Consider the following 17429-nt stretch of genomic DNA (forward strand, 5'->3'; position numbering starts at 1 on the left):
TCACTCCACAAATATAAGTGTTTATGGGTGATGGGGGGCAAGGGCTGGGGTTCAAGTCTCTAGGAGGGACCTTTAAACACATGTACACTTAGATTAGGTTAAAGTAAAATTTCTATCTTGTAAAAAAATAAAATAAAAAAATAAACTAGTCACAGACTCATAAAATGAGCCAAAAAAAAAATTGACAATTTGCTTTTTTGTTGAGTGAAAAATGAAAATAGTAAATGTCATGAGATTTATAAGTATTAATCCTAAACTCTTCTTAAAAAATGATGTGATTATTTTTTAAAAAAGTATAGTTGATACAATAAATTAAATTATCTATATTAGTTAATTGAAAGTGTTTTAAATTTTGTAAAGATTTTTTTTGTCTTCAAAGAAACATAATGCATTTTACATTTAATTATTATATAAGACAATGTAATGTGGTTAGAAATTGTTTTAGTACTTCTTACAAGTAGTTCATTTTCTATCCCTTTTGAATGACTTAAAGAGGAAGCAAATACAAATAAAACTATTACTTATATTAGGGAAAAAAAATATAAGAATTTAATAATATAATAAATACATAATTTTCTCAAGAACTTACATTACTTTAAGAATGTAACATAATTGTTAATAAAACAACTTCTCTTTATACATAAATATCTCATCTCAAAGCATCACCAAAGTGGATCGAATAGACATGGACTGAAGTGAACCAAAAGGGACCCATATACTAGGTTGATGTGGCTCAATAGAAGTGTTGCAACAATAAATATTATGTTTCGGCTTTTAGAAAATAAGACAAAAGCAAAACCCTTTGCTAAGTGAACTGTGAAAGACAAAGATTAGTGGATCAAAAATACCTTTGACATTACCACCTGCAACAACAACCACAACTGTGGCACATTTCTGTTTAGAATTAAAATAGAAATAGTGAACTTGCATGTGTACTAATTATAGAACATGAATGCATGTTACCATTCTCCCTAGGCTATGACCAAAAATATTAATGTTACATTCCATTAGACTTAATACCAAAACAAATGACGTGGATTTAAGTGTTACAAAGTCTTTGGGGGTTGTTCGAGGTGAAAAAAATACAATTACCCATTTGTTATTGTATTACTATAAAGCTTAGACTGTACTTTTCCATTCTCTTGAAGAAAAAAAAAATCCATTGTTAAGAGTTTTGTTGGTACTTTCTGGCATTTTTTACGAAGACGTCTAACGTTCAAATCTCTCTTCTATATTGCTGTAAGTAATTATAATAAAAAATCATTATTTTGACATCTTGCAACACTAAAAACAAATTAATTTGTAATATAAGTTTTCAGGTTGTATTTAGTCTATAAATTAAGAGATTATATAGGTAGGACATACAATAAAAATACTAAAAGACCTATTCTTTAAGGCAAAAAAAATTTAATAAATATTTTAAAATATATAATTGAAACTTTAAGGGGGAAAGTAAAGGAGAAAATCAACACAATTGAATTCATTCAAGGAGGAAGTCAACACAATTAAATCATATGTGCGAAATTCAAACTTTACAGGATCTTTATACCTAAGAGAGGGGAGAATTTAAATTATAAATATCTAGTACCCAGAGCTTTCAAATCTCACTTTTATCTCTTCTCTTGTTAACATCCTCTTCTCTTCTCAAATCCTTCTTGAAACACCCAAAGTTAGGCTTTTTCCATCCTCTTCTCTTGGGTCCTTTATTTTAATCCTTGTTCTTGGCGTCATCTTTCATCTTCTTCTTCTTGTTTTTTTTTTTATACGGGTCGGTGGAGGTGGAGGTGGAGGAGGAGGAGGGTGGTGGAGGTCGAGGTCGAGGTCGATGGAGATGGAGATGTTGGTGGCGGTGGTGGTGGTGGAGGTGGAGGTGGAGTTGAAGGTGGAGTTGGAGGTGGAGGTGGAGAGTGGTGGTGGTGGAGGAGGAGGAGGATTAGAGTAATGTTCAGTACCATTGGAGGAAACAGCCCCCATCTTGCATGGAAGCATGGTAGATGAAAGATGAGTTGGTATGCATATGGGACTTGTGAAACCTTGAAAGACCGAAAAGTTAATAGAAGGGAAATGAGCGCTAAAAGCATCAGTACTGCAACAACAACAAAATCAGTAGCACATTGATTAGACTTTGCAAATAATGTAAAAAAAAAAAAAAAAACTCTCAATTTTGTCAAAAAGACCATCTCATCTTATATTTATTTAGTTTAGAAGTAAGAATAAAACTTATGTTTGATAAAAATCTCAATGAGGGCTGTCATTGTAAAGTCAAAACTGGATCAATAAAGCAGTTAAATTTGTGACTTCAATAGTGAATCAAAAGCTAACTCTAGAGAACAAGAAGAAGAGAGGAATACAGAAACAACTTTCTTGGGTCAGAATGCAACCAACAATTTTAGTAGAATTTGAGCAAGTTAAATCAAATTTGACATGAATATAGCAAGTTAGACTAGAATTCCACAGCCTAGAAATGAGAGAGAAATTTGGCCAAGTATTTTCTAGCCAAAAGCCAAAGAAAGATCAATCCACGAATATAGAGAAGGCCAACAAATTAAAGAGGTACTACATTACTATATATACATTATGGATGGGAAGAAATTTCATGCAATTTCAATTGGTTAGGTTAGTAAGGGGCCTATTCTAATTTAATGAACCTGGAATTTTGTATACATGTAATAATCAAAGAAACTTCCACCTAAATTAAATAAGTTGGAGTTTTGGCAAGAGGAAACTTCCACCTAAATTAAACTCTACCTTCGTTTCTTTTAACTAATATGTCTTTACTGAATCAAAACCAAACCACAGAAATAATACAAAAATCACCAAATTAGAGTTTAAAATTATAATTAAATTTTTAAAAGAAATCTAGGCACATTTGCAAAAAAATTCCATGTAACTAAGTCACACTTGGGAATATTGGACCATTTTTTCTTTGTATAAATAGGGGGGTCCCAATGGGATGAAGGGACTAACAATTTTCTCTCTAAAGCATTTATTGTAGGAACACAAAAGTTTTCCATTGTAATATCCTTAAATTCTTATAAGGATGAATACAATAGCAATATCCTTTTTTTAAAAAAATAAAGATAAGCAAATCTATACTTATTTTGTATGTATGATAAAGTCCTATCACAAATTTCTTTGAGACTCATGTTGATTAGTGATTTGGAATTATAAAGGAATAATCATCAATATATATAAGCAGAGATCTAATGTGGGAATGCGTGAGATCTTGCCAAGTAACGCTCTAATTTTGCATTTAGCATTTTTACCTCTTTCATTAAGTTTTTTTTACTGTTACCCAAAAATTTACATTAACTTATTTTATTATTATCTCATTGAGAAATGATATGTCCACAACATTTTTACAACAAATCCTAAGTGGCAGGATGTTACTGGTTGTTATTGTTGGGGCAAAAAAGTAATCTTAGTGTTAGGTTCAAATTTGAACTGTTCACAACATTTTTACAACAAATCCTAAGTGACAAGAGTTTATTATTTTATTACATTAACTTATTTTATTATTATCTCATTAGTCTCTCATTAATTGCCTAAGCTTACATCACACATTTCTCACTTTTTCATGTCTTTTAGCACACCCACCAGAATATTAAATATGTGAACACAACACAAATATGTGAGAGAGTTGGGCATACTTTTATTTCATAGTATTAAATATGTGAACTAAACACAAATTATTTGATTTTCACGGTCCTGTTACTCTTTTGCATTTATTTTTGGTTTCATGATTTAAAAAATAATAATCTTACTTTCTATTAGGGTGAAAAATTAATCTTACCTTGAGAAGGCTATAAATATGTAGTGAAACAACAATTATAAATTGCACACACATAATTATTATAATTATTCAGTTCAAAGAATGAGTAAAAAAAAAAATTTGGAGTAAAAAAAATTCTTGAAAGGTGACTGACCTCATTTTGAGCTTTAGTTAGTTCTTAATATATTTGAAAGTTTATTCTATGTAAGAGAGAAGGGCAATCTCATCAATTTGGACTGTAAATCATTTTGCCGAGATTGTTTTGCAGGTCACAACCCCAGACGCTTTATTGCTTGCAGAGAGAATATTGAGTATGAGCCCTGGAGAGTCTTCTTAGTTGGCCTGACTACTTGGGCTTAATTTTGTATTTCAATGTTGTACAATTCTAAGGGCAACCTTTGTTGTATATCAAATTTCCAATTTATTGACTAAGTTGAGAGGCACTGAGGTGGCGTTTGGATCTAGCATCTCTGTGTCTACGTTTCCAGTTCACGTTTCAGTTTTTTTTTTTTTTTTTTTTTTTTTTTTTTTTTTGCGCAGCTTTTAAGGGACAAAGGCTACTGTTCATGTACAGTACATGAACAGTAGCCACAAAATTAGACTTTTCAGCCCCTTTTCTATGTATAAGTGGGTCCCGTGCACTGTTCACGGGACCCATAAACTTCACTTTTCAGCATTTTTTTATTAAAAATGGGTCCCATAGTACTATTTACACATTTAAAAATTATTTTACTACAGTGTTTTCATTTTCAATTTTCAGCAATAAGTTCTATCCAAACAGACCTTGAAGCAAAAACCTAAAAACAAGGATATCACTAGGCTTGATTATGTTTTAGCAATAGTACATAATCCTTTGGTTCAAATTTCATTTAGAGCTTTAATACCGTTTAGCTTTACTGATGTCTAATAGCACTGCAATGAAAAATAAATTAGAAGTACGAAATCTATTCTAGGATTGTTCTATTCTGTTCAAATCTGAAGGTTTTATGAGGTGCACCAGTCTTATTAAAACTAGTCATAGACGCCATTGCGCACCCTTCGCGCGATGATCACTCCACAAGTATAAATGTTTGTGGGTTTTGGGGGGCAAAGGCTGGGGTTCAAGTCTCCAAGAGGGCCCTTTAAACACATATACACTTAGATTAGGCTAAAATAAATTTTCTATCTTGTAAAAAAAAAAAAAAACTAGTCACAGACTTGTACAATGTGCGAAAAAAAAATTGATGATTTGCTTTTTTGTTGAGTGAAAAATGAAAATTGTAAATGTCATGAGATTTATAAGTATTAATCCTAAACTATTCTTAAAAAATGATGTGATTATTTTTTAACAAAGTATAGTTGATACAATAAATTAAATTTTCTAAATTAAGTTATCCATATTTTTAATTGAAAGTGTTTTAAATTTTGTAAAGATTTTTTTGTCTTGAAAGAAACATTATGCATTTTACATTTAATTATTATATAATACAATGTAATGTGGTTAGAAATTGTTTCAGTACTTCTTACAAGTAGTTCATTTTTTATCCCTATTGAATGATTTAAAGAGGAAGCAAATACAAATAAATCTATTACTTATACTAGGAAAAAATATATAAGAATTTGATAATATAATAAATACATAGTTTTTTCAAGAACTTACATCACTTTAAGAATGTAACATAATTGTTAATCAAACAACTTCTCTTTATACATTAATATCTCATCTCAAAGCATCACCAAAGTGGATCGAATGGACATGGACTGAAGTGAACTAAAAGGGACCCATATACTAGGTTGATATGGCTCAATAAAAGTGTTGCAACAATAAATATTATGCTTCGGTTTTTAGAAAATAAGACAAAAGCAGAACCCTTTGCTAAGTGAACTGTGGAAAACAAAGATTAGTGGATCGAAAACAACTTCCAGATTACCACCTGCAACAACAACCACAATCGTGGCAAATTTCTGTTCAGAATTAAAATAGAAATAGTGAACTTGCATGTGTGCTAATTATAGTACATGAATGCACGTTACCATTCTCCCTAGGCTATGACCAAAAATATTAATGTTACATTCCATTAGACGTAATACCAAAACAAATGATGTGGATTTAAGTGTTACAAAGTCTTTGGGGTTGTTCGAGGTGAAAAAAATACAATTACCCCTTTGTTTATTGTATTACTATAAAGCTTAGACTGTACTTTTCCATTCTCTTGAAGAAAAAAAAAATCCATTGTTAGGAGTTTTGTTGGTACTTTCTGGCATTTTTTACGAAGACGTCTAACATTCAAATCTCTCTTCTACATTGTTGTAAGTAATTATAATAAAAAAATCATTATTTTGACATCTTGCAACACTAAAAACAAATTAATTTGTAATATAAGTTTTCAGATTGTATTTAGTCTATAAATTAAGAGATTATATAGGTAGGACATACAATAAAAATACTAAAAGACCTATTCTTTAAGGCAAAAAAAATTTAATAAATATTTTAAAATATATAATTGAAACTTTAAGGAGGAAAGTAAAGGAGAAAATCAACACAATTGAATTGATTCATGGAGGAAGTCAACACAATTAAATCATATGTGCGAAATTCAAACTTTACAGGATCTTTATAGCTAAGAGAGGGGAGAATTTAAATTATTAATATCTGGTACCCAGAGCTTTCAAAGCTCACTTTTATCTCTTCTCTTGTTAACATCCTCTTATCTTCTCAAATCCTTCTTGAAACACCCAAAGTTAGGCTTTTTCCATCCTCTTCTCTTGGGTCCTTTCTTTTAATCCTTGTTCTCGGCGTCATCTGTCATCTTCTTCTTCTTCTTCTTCTTCTTTTTTAATACGGGTCAGTGGAGGTGGTGGTGGAGGAGAAGGAGGGTGGTGGAGGTCGAGGTCGAGGTCGATGGAGATGGAGATGTCGGTGGCAGTGGTGGTGGTGGTGGTGGTGGTGGTGGAGGTGGAGGAGGAGGAGGAGGACGTGGAGGTGGAGTTGAGGGTGGAGTTGGAGGTGGAGGTGGAGAGTGGTGGTGGTTGAGGAGGAAGAGGTGGTGGTGGTGGTGAAGGAGGAGGAGGATTAGAGTAATGTTCAGAACCATTGGAGGAAACAGCCCCCATCTTGCATGGAAGCATGGTAGATGAAAGATGAGTTGGTATGCATATGGGACTTGTGAAACCTTGAAATACCGATAAAGTTAATAGAAGGGAAATGAGCGCTAAAAGCATCAGTACTGCAACAACAACATAATTAGTAGCACATTGATTAGACTTTGCAAACAATGTAAAATATATATATATATATATATATATATATATATATATATATATATATATATATATATATATATAAATCTCCCAATTTTTTCAAAGGGACCATCTCATCTTATATTTATTTAGTTTAGAAGTAAGAATAAAACTTACGTTTGATAAAAATCTCAATGAGTGCTGTCATTGTAAAGTCAAAACTGGATCAATGAAGCAGTTAAATTTGTGACTTCAATAGTGAATCAAAAGCTAGCTCTGGAGAACAAGAAGAAGAGAGGAATACAGAAGCAACTTTCTTGGGTCAAAATGCAACCCACAATTTTAGTAGAATTTGAGCAAGTTAAATCAAATTTGACATGAATATAGCAAGTCAGACTAAAATTCCACAGCCTAGAAATGAGAGAGAAATTTAGCCTAGTATTTTCCAGCCAAAGGCCAAAGAAAGATCAATCCACGAATATAGAGAAGACCAGCAAATTAAAGAGGTACTACATTACTATTTATACATTATGGAAGGGAAGAAAGTTCATACTATTCCAATTGGTTAGGTTAGTAAGGGGCCTATTCCAATTTAATGATCCTGGAATTTTGTATACATGTAATAATCAAAGAAACTTCCACCTAAATTAAATAAGTTGGAGTTTTGGCAAGAGGAAACTTCCACCTAAATTAAACTCTACCTTTGTTTCTTTTGGCTAATATGTCTTTACTGAATCAAAACCAAACCACAAAAATAATACAAAAATCACCAAATTAGAGTTTAATATTATAATTAAATTTTTAAAAGAAATCTAGGCACATTTGCACAAAAATTCCATGTAACTAAGTCACACTTAGGAATATTGGACCATTTTTCCTTTGCATAAATAGGGGGTCCCAATGGGATGGGGGGACTAACAATTTTCTCACCAAAACATTTATTATAGGAATATAAAAGTTTTCCATTGTAGACTTTTTTCGATTAAGGAACATGACTTGCCAACTAATCAAACTACAGTTTTTAGTACCTACAGCAACTTCACAACATCAAGAACAAACCCTAGTGTATACAATGTCAAATTCCACAGTCTCCAATTACATCAAATGAGTGTTTAATTTTTCTCACAAAGTATTGAATAGTAAAGCTTTCGGGATATAGTCTCAATTACAACTCTGACATGCATAACACCTATCAACAACTTACCATTATGAGATGCAGAAACAATTTGGAGTGTACAAAACATTTAGTGTGGATGGCAAGAAATTTCATACTATTCGAATTGGTTAGGTTAGTAAGGGGCTTATTCCAATTTAATGATCTTGGAATTTTGTATACATGTAATAATCAAGGAAACTTCCACCTAAATTAAATAAGTTGGAGTCTTGGCAAGAGGAAACTTCCACCTAAATTAAACTCTACCTTCGTTTCTTTTGGCTAATATGTCTTTACTGAATCAAAACCAAACCACAAAAATAATACTAAAATCACCAAATTAGAGTTTAAAATTATAATTAAATTTTTAAAAGAAATCTTGGCACATTTGCAAAAAAATTCCATGTAACTAAGTCACACTTGGGAATATTGGACCATTTTTTCTTTGTATAAATAGGGGGTCCCAATGGGATGAGGAGACTAACATTTTTCTCTCTAAAACATTTATTGTTGGAACACAGAAGTTTATCATTGTAATATCATTAAATTCTTATAAGGATGAATACAATAGCAATATCCTTTAAAAAAAAAAAAGATAAGCAAATATATACTTATTTTGTATGTATGATAAAGTCCTATCACAAATTTTTTTGAGACTCATGTTGATTAGTGATTTGGAATTATAAAGGAATAATCATCAATATATATACATAAGCAGAGATTTAATGCGGGAATGTGTGAGGTCTTGCCAAGTGACGCTCTAATTTTGCATTTACCATTTTTTTTACCTCTTTCATTAAGTTTTTTATACTGTTACCCAAAAGTTTACATTAACTTATTTTCTTGTTATCTCATTAATTGCCTAAGCTTACATCACACATTTCTCTCTTTTTCATGTCTTTTAGCACACCCACCATAATATTAAATATGTGAACACAACACAAATATGTGAGAGAGTTGGACATACTTTTATGTCATAGTACTAAATATGTGAACTAAACACAAATTATTTGATTTTCATGATTCTGTTACTCTTTTGCATTTATTTTTGGTTTCATGATTTATAAAATAATAATCTTACCTTTTTTTTAGGGTGAAAAATTAATCTTACCTTGAGAAGGCTATAAATATGTAGTGAAACAACAATTATAAATTGCACACACATAATTATTATAATTATTCAGTTCAAAGAATGAGTAAAAAATAATTTTTTTGGAGTAAAAAAAATTCTTGAAAGGTGACTGGCCTCATTTTGAGCTTTAGTTAGTTTATATATTTGAAAGTTTGTTCTATGTAAGAGAGAAGGGCAATCTCATCTATTTGGACTAAAAATCATTTTGCCGAGATTGTTTTGCAGGTCACAACCACAGACGATTTATTGCTTGTAGAGAGAATATTGAGTATGAGCCCTGGAGAGTCTTCTTAGTTGGCCTGACTACTTGGGCTTAATTTTGTATTTCATTGCTGTACAATTCTGAGGGCAACCTTTGTTGTATATCAATTTTCCAATTTATTTACTAAGTTGAGAAGCACTGAGGTGGCGTTTGGATCCAGCGTCTCTGTGTCTACATTTCCAGTTCACGTTTCAGTTTTTTTTTTCTTTTTTCTGCGCAGCTTTTAGGGGACAAAGGCTACTGTTCATGTACTATGCATGAACAGTAACCGCAAAAGTAGACTTCTCAGCCCCTTTTCTGTGTATAAGTGGGTCCCATGCACTGTTCACGGGACCCACAAACTTCACTTTTCAGCATTTTTTTATTAAAAATGGGTCCCACAGTACTATTTACACATTTAAAAATTATTTTGCTACAGTGTTTTCAGTTTTCAGCAATAAGTTCTATCCAAACGGACCCTGAAGCAAAAACCTAAAAACAAGGATATCACTTGGCTTGATTATGTTTTAGCAATAGTACATAATCCTTTGGTTCAAATTTCATTTAGAGCTTTAATACCGTTTAGCTTTACTGATGTCTAATAGCACTGTAATGAATAATAAATTAGAAGAAAGAAATCCTTTCTAGGACTGTTCTATTATGTTCAAATCTGAAGGTTTTATAAGGTGCAACAGTCTTATTAAAACTACTCACAGACACCATTGGGCACCCTTGACGCGATAGTCACTCCACAAGTATAAGTGTTTCTGGGTTGTGGGTGGTGAAGGCTAGAGTTCAAGTCTCTAGGAGGGGCCTTTAAACACATATACACTTAAATTAGGCTAAAGTAAAATTTCTGTCTTGTAAAAATAAAAAATAAACTAGTCACAGACTTGTACAATGAGCAAAAAAAAATTTGACGATTTGCTTTTTTGTTGAGTGAAAAATGAAAATAGTAAATGTCATGAGGTTTATAAGCATTAATCCTAAACTCTTCTTACAAAATGATGTGATTATTTTTTAACAAAGTATAGTTGATACAATAAATTAAGTTATCTATATTTGTTAATTGAAAGTGTTTTAAATTTTGTAAAGATTTTTTTTGTCTTCAAAGAAACCTAATGCATTTTACATTTAATTATTATATAAGACAATGTAATGTGGTTAGAAATTGTTTTAGTACTTCTTACAAGTAGTTCATTTTCTATCCCTTCTGAATGACTTAAAGAGGAAGCAAATACAAATAAATCTATTACGTATATTAGGAAAAAAAATATAAGAATTTAATAATATAATAAATACATAATTTTCTCAAGAACATACATTACTTTAAGAATGTAACATAATTGTTAATAAAACAACTTCTCTTTATACATAAATATCTCATCTCAAAGCATCACCAAAGTGGATCGAATAGACATGGACTGAAGTGAACCAAAAGAGACCCATATACTAGGTTGACGTGGCTCAATAGAAGTGTAGCAACAATAAATATTATGCTTTGTCTTTTAGAAAATAAGACAAAAGCAAAACCCTTTGCTAAGTGAACTGTGAAAGACAAAGATTAGTGGATCAAAAATAGCTTTCACATTACCACCTGCAACAACAACCACAACTGTGGCACATTTCTGTTCAGAATTAAAATAGAAATAGTGAACTTGCATGTGTACTAATTATAGAACATGAATGCACGTTACCATTCTCCCTAGGCTATGACCAAAAATATTAATGTTACATTCCATTAGACTTAATACCAATACAAATGACGTGGATTTAAGTGTTACAAAGTCTTTTGGGGTTGTTCGAGGTGAAAAAAATACAATTACCCATTTGTTTATTGTATTACTATAAAGCTTAGACTGTACTTTTCCATTCTCTTGAAGAAAAAAAAATCCATTGTTAAGAGTTTTGTTGGTACTTTCTGGCATTTTTTACGAAGACGTCTAACGTTCAAATCTCTCTTCTATATTGTTGTAAGTAATTATAATCAAAGAATCATTATTTTGACATCTTGCAACACTAAAAACAAATTAATTTGTAATATAAGTTTTCAAGTTGTATTTAGTCTATAAATTAAGAGATTATATAGGTAGGACATACAATAAAAATACTAAAAGACCTATTCTTTAAGGCAAAAAAAAATTAATAAATATTTTAAAATATATAATTGAAACTTTAAGGAGGAAAGTATAGGAGAAAATCAACACAATTGAATTGATTCAAGGAGGAAGTCAACACAATTAAATCATATGTGCGAAATTCAAACTTTACAGGATCTTTATACCTAAGAGAGAGGAGAATTTAAATTATAAATATCTAGTACCCAGAGCTTTCAAATCCCACTTTTATCTCTTCTCTTGTTAACATCCTCTTCTCTTCTCAAATCCTTCTTGAAACACCCAAAGTTAGGCTTTTTCCATCCTCTTCTCTTGGGTCCTTTCTTTTAATCCTTGTTCTCGGCGTCATCTTTCACCTTCTTCTTCTTGTTTATTTTTTTAATACAGGTCAGTGAAGGTGGAGGTGGAGGAGGAGGAGGGTCATGGAGGCCGAGGTGGAGGTCGATGGAGATGGAGATGTTGGTGGCGGTGGTGGTGGTGGAGGTGGTGGTGGTGGAGGAGGTGGAGGTGGTGGTGGTGGAGGAGGAGGAGGAGGTGGAGGTGGAGTTGGAGGTGGAGTTGAAGGTGGAGTTGGAGGTGGAGGTGGAGAGTGGTGGTGGTGGAGGAGGAGGAGGTGGTGGTGGTGGCGGTGGTGGAGGAGGAGGATTAGAGTATTGTTCAGAACCATTGGAGGAAATAGGCCCCATCTTGCATGGAAGCATGGTAGATGAAAGATGAGTTGGTATGCATATGGGACTTGTGAAACCTTGAAATACCGATAAAGTTAATAGAAGGGAAATGAGTGCTAAAAGCATCAGCACTGCAACAACAACAAAATCAGTAGCACATTGATTAGACTTCGCAAATATTGTAAAAAAAAAAACTCTCAATTTTGTCAAAAAGACCATCTCATCTTATATTTATTTAGTTTAGAAGTAAGAATAAAACTTACGTTTGATAAAAATCTCAATGAGGGCTGTCATTGTAAAGTCAAAACTGGGTCAATGAAGCAGTTAAATTTGTGACTTCAATAGTGAATCAAAAGCTAGCTCTGGAGAACAAGAAGAAGAGAGGAATAAGAAAACAACTTTCTTGGATCAGAATGCAATCAACAATTATAGTAGAATTTGAGAAAGTTAAATCAAGTTTGACATGAATATAGCAAGTCAGACTAGAATTCCACAGCCTAGAAATGAGAGAGAAATTTGGCCAAGTATTTTCAAGCCAAAAGCCAAAGAAAGATCAATCCATGAATATAGAGAAGACCAGCAAATTAAAGAGGTACTACATTACTATATATACATTATGGATGGGAAGAAAGTTCATACTATTCCAATTGGTTAGGTTAGTAAGTGGCCTATTCCAATTTAATGATCCTGGAATTTTGTATACATGTAATAATCAAGGAAACTTCCACCTAAATTAAATAAGTTGTAGTTTTGGCAAGAGGAAACTTCCACCTAAATTAAACTCTACCTTCATTTCTTTTGGCTAATATGTCTTTACTGAATCAAAACCAAACCACAAAAATAATACAAAAATCACCAAATTAGAGTTTAATATTATAATTAAATTTTTAAAAGAAATCTAGGCACATTTGCACAAAAATTCCTTGTAACTAAGTCACACTTAGGAATATTGGACCATTTTTCCTTTGTATAAATAGGGGGTCCCAATAGGATGAGGGGACGAACAATTTTCTCTCCAAAACATTTATTATAGGAACACAAAAGTTTTCCACTGTAGACTTTTCACGATTAAGAAACATGACTTGCCAACTAATCAAACTACAGTTTTTAGTACCTACAGCAATTTCACAACATCAAGAACAAATCCTAGTGTATACAATGTCAAATTCCACAGTCTCCTATTACATCAAATGAGTGTTTAATTTTTCTCCCAAAGTATTGAATAGTAAAGCTTTCAGGCCATAGTCTCAATTACAACTCTGACATGCATAACACCTATCAACAACGTATCATTATGAGATGTAGAAACAATTTGGAGTGTACACAATGTTTAGTGTGCATGGCCAGAAATTTCATACTATTCAGATTGGTTAGGTTAGTAAGGGGTCTATTCCAATTTAATGATCCTGGAATTTTTTATCCATGTAATAATCAAGGAAACTTCCACCTAAATTAAATAAGTTGGAGTTTTGGCAAGAGGAAACTTCCACCTAAATTACATTCTACCTACGTTTCTTTTGGCTAATATGTCTTTATTGAATCAAAACCAAACCACAAAAATAATACAACAATCACCAAATTAGAGTTTAAAATTATAATTAAATTTTTAAAAGAAATCTAGGCACATTTGCAAAAAACTTCTAGGTAACTATGTCACACTTGGGAATATTGGACCATTTTTTCTTTGTATAAATAGGGGGTCCCAATGGTATGAGGGGACAAACAATTTTCTCTCTAAAACATTTATTGTAGGAACACAGAAGATTTCCATTGTAATATCATTAAATTATTATAAGGAGGAATACAATAGCAATATCCTTGTAAAAAAAAAAAAATAAAGATAAGCAAATACATACTTATTTTGTATGTATGATAAAGTCCTATCACAAATTTTTTTGAGACTCATGTTGTTTAGTGATTTGGAATTATAAAGGAATAATCATCAATATATATATATATATATATATATATATAAGTAGAGATCTAATGCGGGAATGCGTGAGGTCTTGCCAAGTGACGCTCTAATTTTGCATTTACCATTTTTTTTACCTCTTTCATTAAGTTTTTTTTACTGTTACCCAAAAATTTACATTAACTTATTTTATTGTTATCTCATTAGTCTCTCATTAATTGCCTAAGCTTACATCACACATTTCTCTCTTTTTCATGTCTTTTAGCACACCCACCATAATATTAAATATGTGAACACAACACAAATATGTGAGAGAGTTGTACATACTTTTATTTCATAGTATTAAATATGTGAACTAAACACAAATTATTTGATTTTCACGGTCCTGTTACTCTTTTGCATTTATTTTTGGTTTCATGATTTAAAAAATAATAATCTTACCTTTTTTTTAGGGTGAAAAATTAATCTTACCTTGAGAAAGCTATAAATATGTAGTGAAACAACAATTATAAAGTGCACACACATAATTATTATAATTATTCAGTTCAAAGAATGAGTAAAAAAAAAAAATTTGGAGTAAAAAAAAAAATTTTGGAGTAAAAAAAATTCTTGAAAGGTGACTGACCTCATTTTGAGCTTTAGTTAGTTCTTAATATGTTTGAAAGTTTACTCTATGTAAGAGAGAAGGGCAATCTCATCTATTTGGACTGTCAATCATTTCGCCGAGATAGTTTTGCAGGTCACAACCCCAGACGATTTATTGCTTGCAGAGAGAATATTGAGTATGAGCCCTAGAGAGTCTTCTTAGTTGGCCTGACTGCTTGGGCTTAGTTTTGTATTTCATTGTTGTACAATTTTGAGGGCAACCTTTGTTGTATATCAATTTTCCAATTTATTGACTAAGTTGAGAAGCACTGAGGTGGTGTTTGGATCCAGCGTCTTTGTGTCCACATTTCCAGTTCAGGGTTTAGTTTTTTTTTTTTTTTTTTTTTGCGCCACTTTTAAGGGACAAAGGCTACTGTTCATGTACTGTGCATGAACAGTAGCCGCAAAAGTAGACTTTTCAGCCCTTTTTTGTGTATAAGTGGGTCCCGTGCACTGTTCACGGGATCCACAAACTTCACTTTTCACCATTTTTTTTATTAAAAATGGGTCCCACAGTACTATTTACATATTTAAAAATAATTTTGCTACAGTTTTTTTAGTTTTTAGCAATAAGTTCTATCCAAACGGACCCTAAAGCAAAAACCTAAAAACAAGGATATCACTTGGCTTGATTATGTTTTAGCAATAGTACATAATCCTTTGGTTCAAATTTCATTTAGAGCTTTAATACCGTTTTGCTTTATTGATGTCTAATAGCACTGCAATGAATAATAAGTTAGAAGTAAGAAATCTATTCTAGGGCTGTTCTATTATGTTCAAATCTAAAGGTTTTATTTGGTGCACCAGTCTTATTAGAACTAGTCACAGACACCATTACACACCCTTGACGCGATGGTCACTCCACAAATATAAGTGTTTGTGGGTTGTGGGTTGTGGGGGGCAAAGGCTGGAGTTCAAGTCTCCAGGAGGGGCCTTTAAACACATATACACTTAGATTTGGCTAAAATAAAATTTCTATCTTGTGAAAATAAAAAATATAAAAAAATAAACTAGTCACAGACTCGTACAATTAGCGAAAAAAATTGAAGATTTGCTTTTTTGTTGAGTGAAAAATGAAAATTGTAAATGTCATGAGATTTATAAGTATTAATCCTAAACTCTTCTTAAAAAATGATATGATTATTTTTTATCAAAGTATAGTTGATACAATAAATTAAATTTTCTAAATTAAGTTATCCATATTTTTTAATTGAAAGTGTTTTAAATTTTGTTAACATTTTTTTTCCGTCAAAGAAACATAATGCATTTTACATTTAATTATTATATAAGACAATGTAATGTGGTTAGAAATTGTTTCAGTACTTCTTACAAGTAGTTCATTTGTTATCCCTAGTGAATAATTTAAAGAGGATGCAAATACAAATAAATCTATTACTTATATTAGGAAAAAAAAATATAAGAATTTAATAATATAATAAATACATAATTTTTTCAAGAACTTACATCACTTTAAGAATGTAACATAATTATTAATGAAACAACTTCTCTTTATACATAAATATCTCATCTCAAAGCATCACCAAAGTGGATTGAATGGACATTGACTGAAGTGAACCAAAAGGGACCCATATACTAGGTTGATGTGGCTCAATAAAAGTGTTGCAACAATAAATATTATGCTTCGGCTTTTAGAAAATGAGACAAAAGAAAAAACCCTTTGTTAAGTGAACTGTGGAAGACAAAGATTAGTGGATCGAAAACAACTTTCAGATTACCACCTGCAACAACAACCACAACCGTGGCAAATTTTTGTTCAGAATTTAAATAGAAATAGTGAACTTGCATTTGTGCTAATTATAGTACATGAATGCACGTTACCATTCTCCCTAGGCTATGACCAAAAATATTAATGTTACATTCCATTAGACTTAATACCAAAACAAATGATGTGGATTTAAGTGTTACAAAGTCTTTGGGGTTGTTCAAGGTGAAAAAACATTCAATTACCCCTTTGTTTATTGTATTACTATAAAGCTTAGACTGTACTTTTCCATTCTCTTGAAGAAGAAAAAAATCCATTGTTAAGAGTTTTGTTGGTACTTTCTGGCATTTTTTACAAAAACGTCTAACGTTCAAATCTCTCTTCTATATTGTTGTAAGTAATTATAATAAAAAAATTATTATTTTGACATCTTGCAACACTAAAAACAAATTAATTTGTAATATAAGTTTTCAGATTGTATTTAGTCTATAAATTAAGAGATTATATAGGTAGGACATACAATAAAAATACTAAAAGACCTATTCTTTAAAGAAAAAAAAATTTAATAAATATTTTAAAATATATAATTGAAACTTTAAGGAGGAAAGTAAAGGAGAAAATCAACACAATTGAATTGATTCAGGGAGGAAGTCAACACAATTAAATCATATGTGCGAAATTCAAACTTTACAGGATCTTTATAGCTAAGAGAGAGGAGAAATTAAATTATTAATATCTGGTACCCAGAGCATTCAAATCTCACTTTTATCTCTTCTCTTGTTAACATCCCCTTATCTTCTCAAATCCTTCTTGAAACACCCAAAGTTAGGCTTTCATCTTCTTCTTC

At 31.4% G+C, this 17429-nt stretch overlaps 1 protein-coding gene across 1 annotated transcript; it reads right to left on the reverse strand.

Moving 5' to 3' along the window:
- Window positions 1–11817: 11817 nt before the first annotated feature.
- Window positions 11818–12840, reverse strand: LOC142641249 (uncharacterized). The gene is made up of 2 exons (XM_075815650.1): window positions 12566–12840; window positions 11818–12433 (listed from the first exon to the last, which is right to left on the reverse strand). Exons 1-2 carry the CDS (start codon window positions 12594–12596, stop codon window positions 11961–11963), a joined length of 504 nt encoding a protein of 167 aa, XP_075671765.1. The 5' UTR covers window positions 12597–12840; the 3' UTR covers window positions 11818–11960.
- Window positions 12841–17429: the final 4589 nt, after the last annotated feature.

Source organism: Castanea sativa, chromosome 1, assembly GCF_040712315.1.
Source record: "Castanea sativa cultivar Marrone di Chiusa Pesio chromosome 1, ASM4071231v1".
In the NCBI taxonomy this organism is placed as follows: Eukaryota; Viridiplantae; Streptophyta; class Magnoliopsida; order Fagales; family Fagaceae; genus Castanea; species Castanea sativa.

What these genes read in the sequence shown, in the direction of transcription:
- LOC142641249 (XM_075815650.1), bottom strand. Translation starts at nt 12,596, where the DNA reads ATGACAGCCCTCATTGAGATTTTTATCAAAC. An exon ending in CATTGAGATTTTTATCAAAC is followed by an intron (nt 12,434 to 12,565) that starts GTAAGTTTTATT and finishes TTGTTGTTGCAG; the next exon opens with TGCTGATGCTTTTAGCACTC.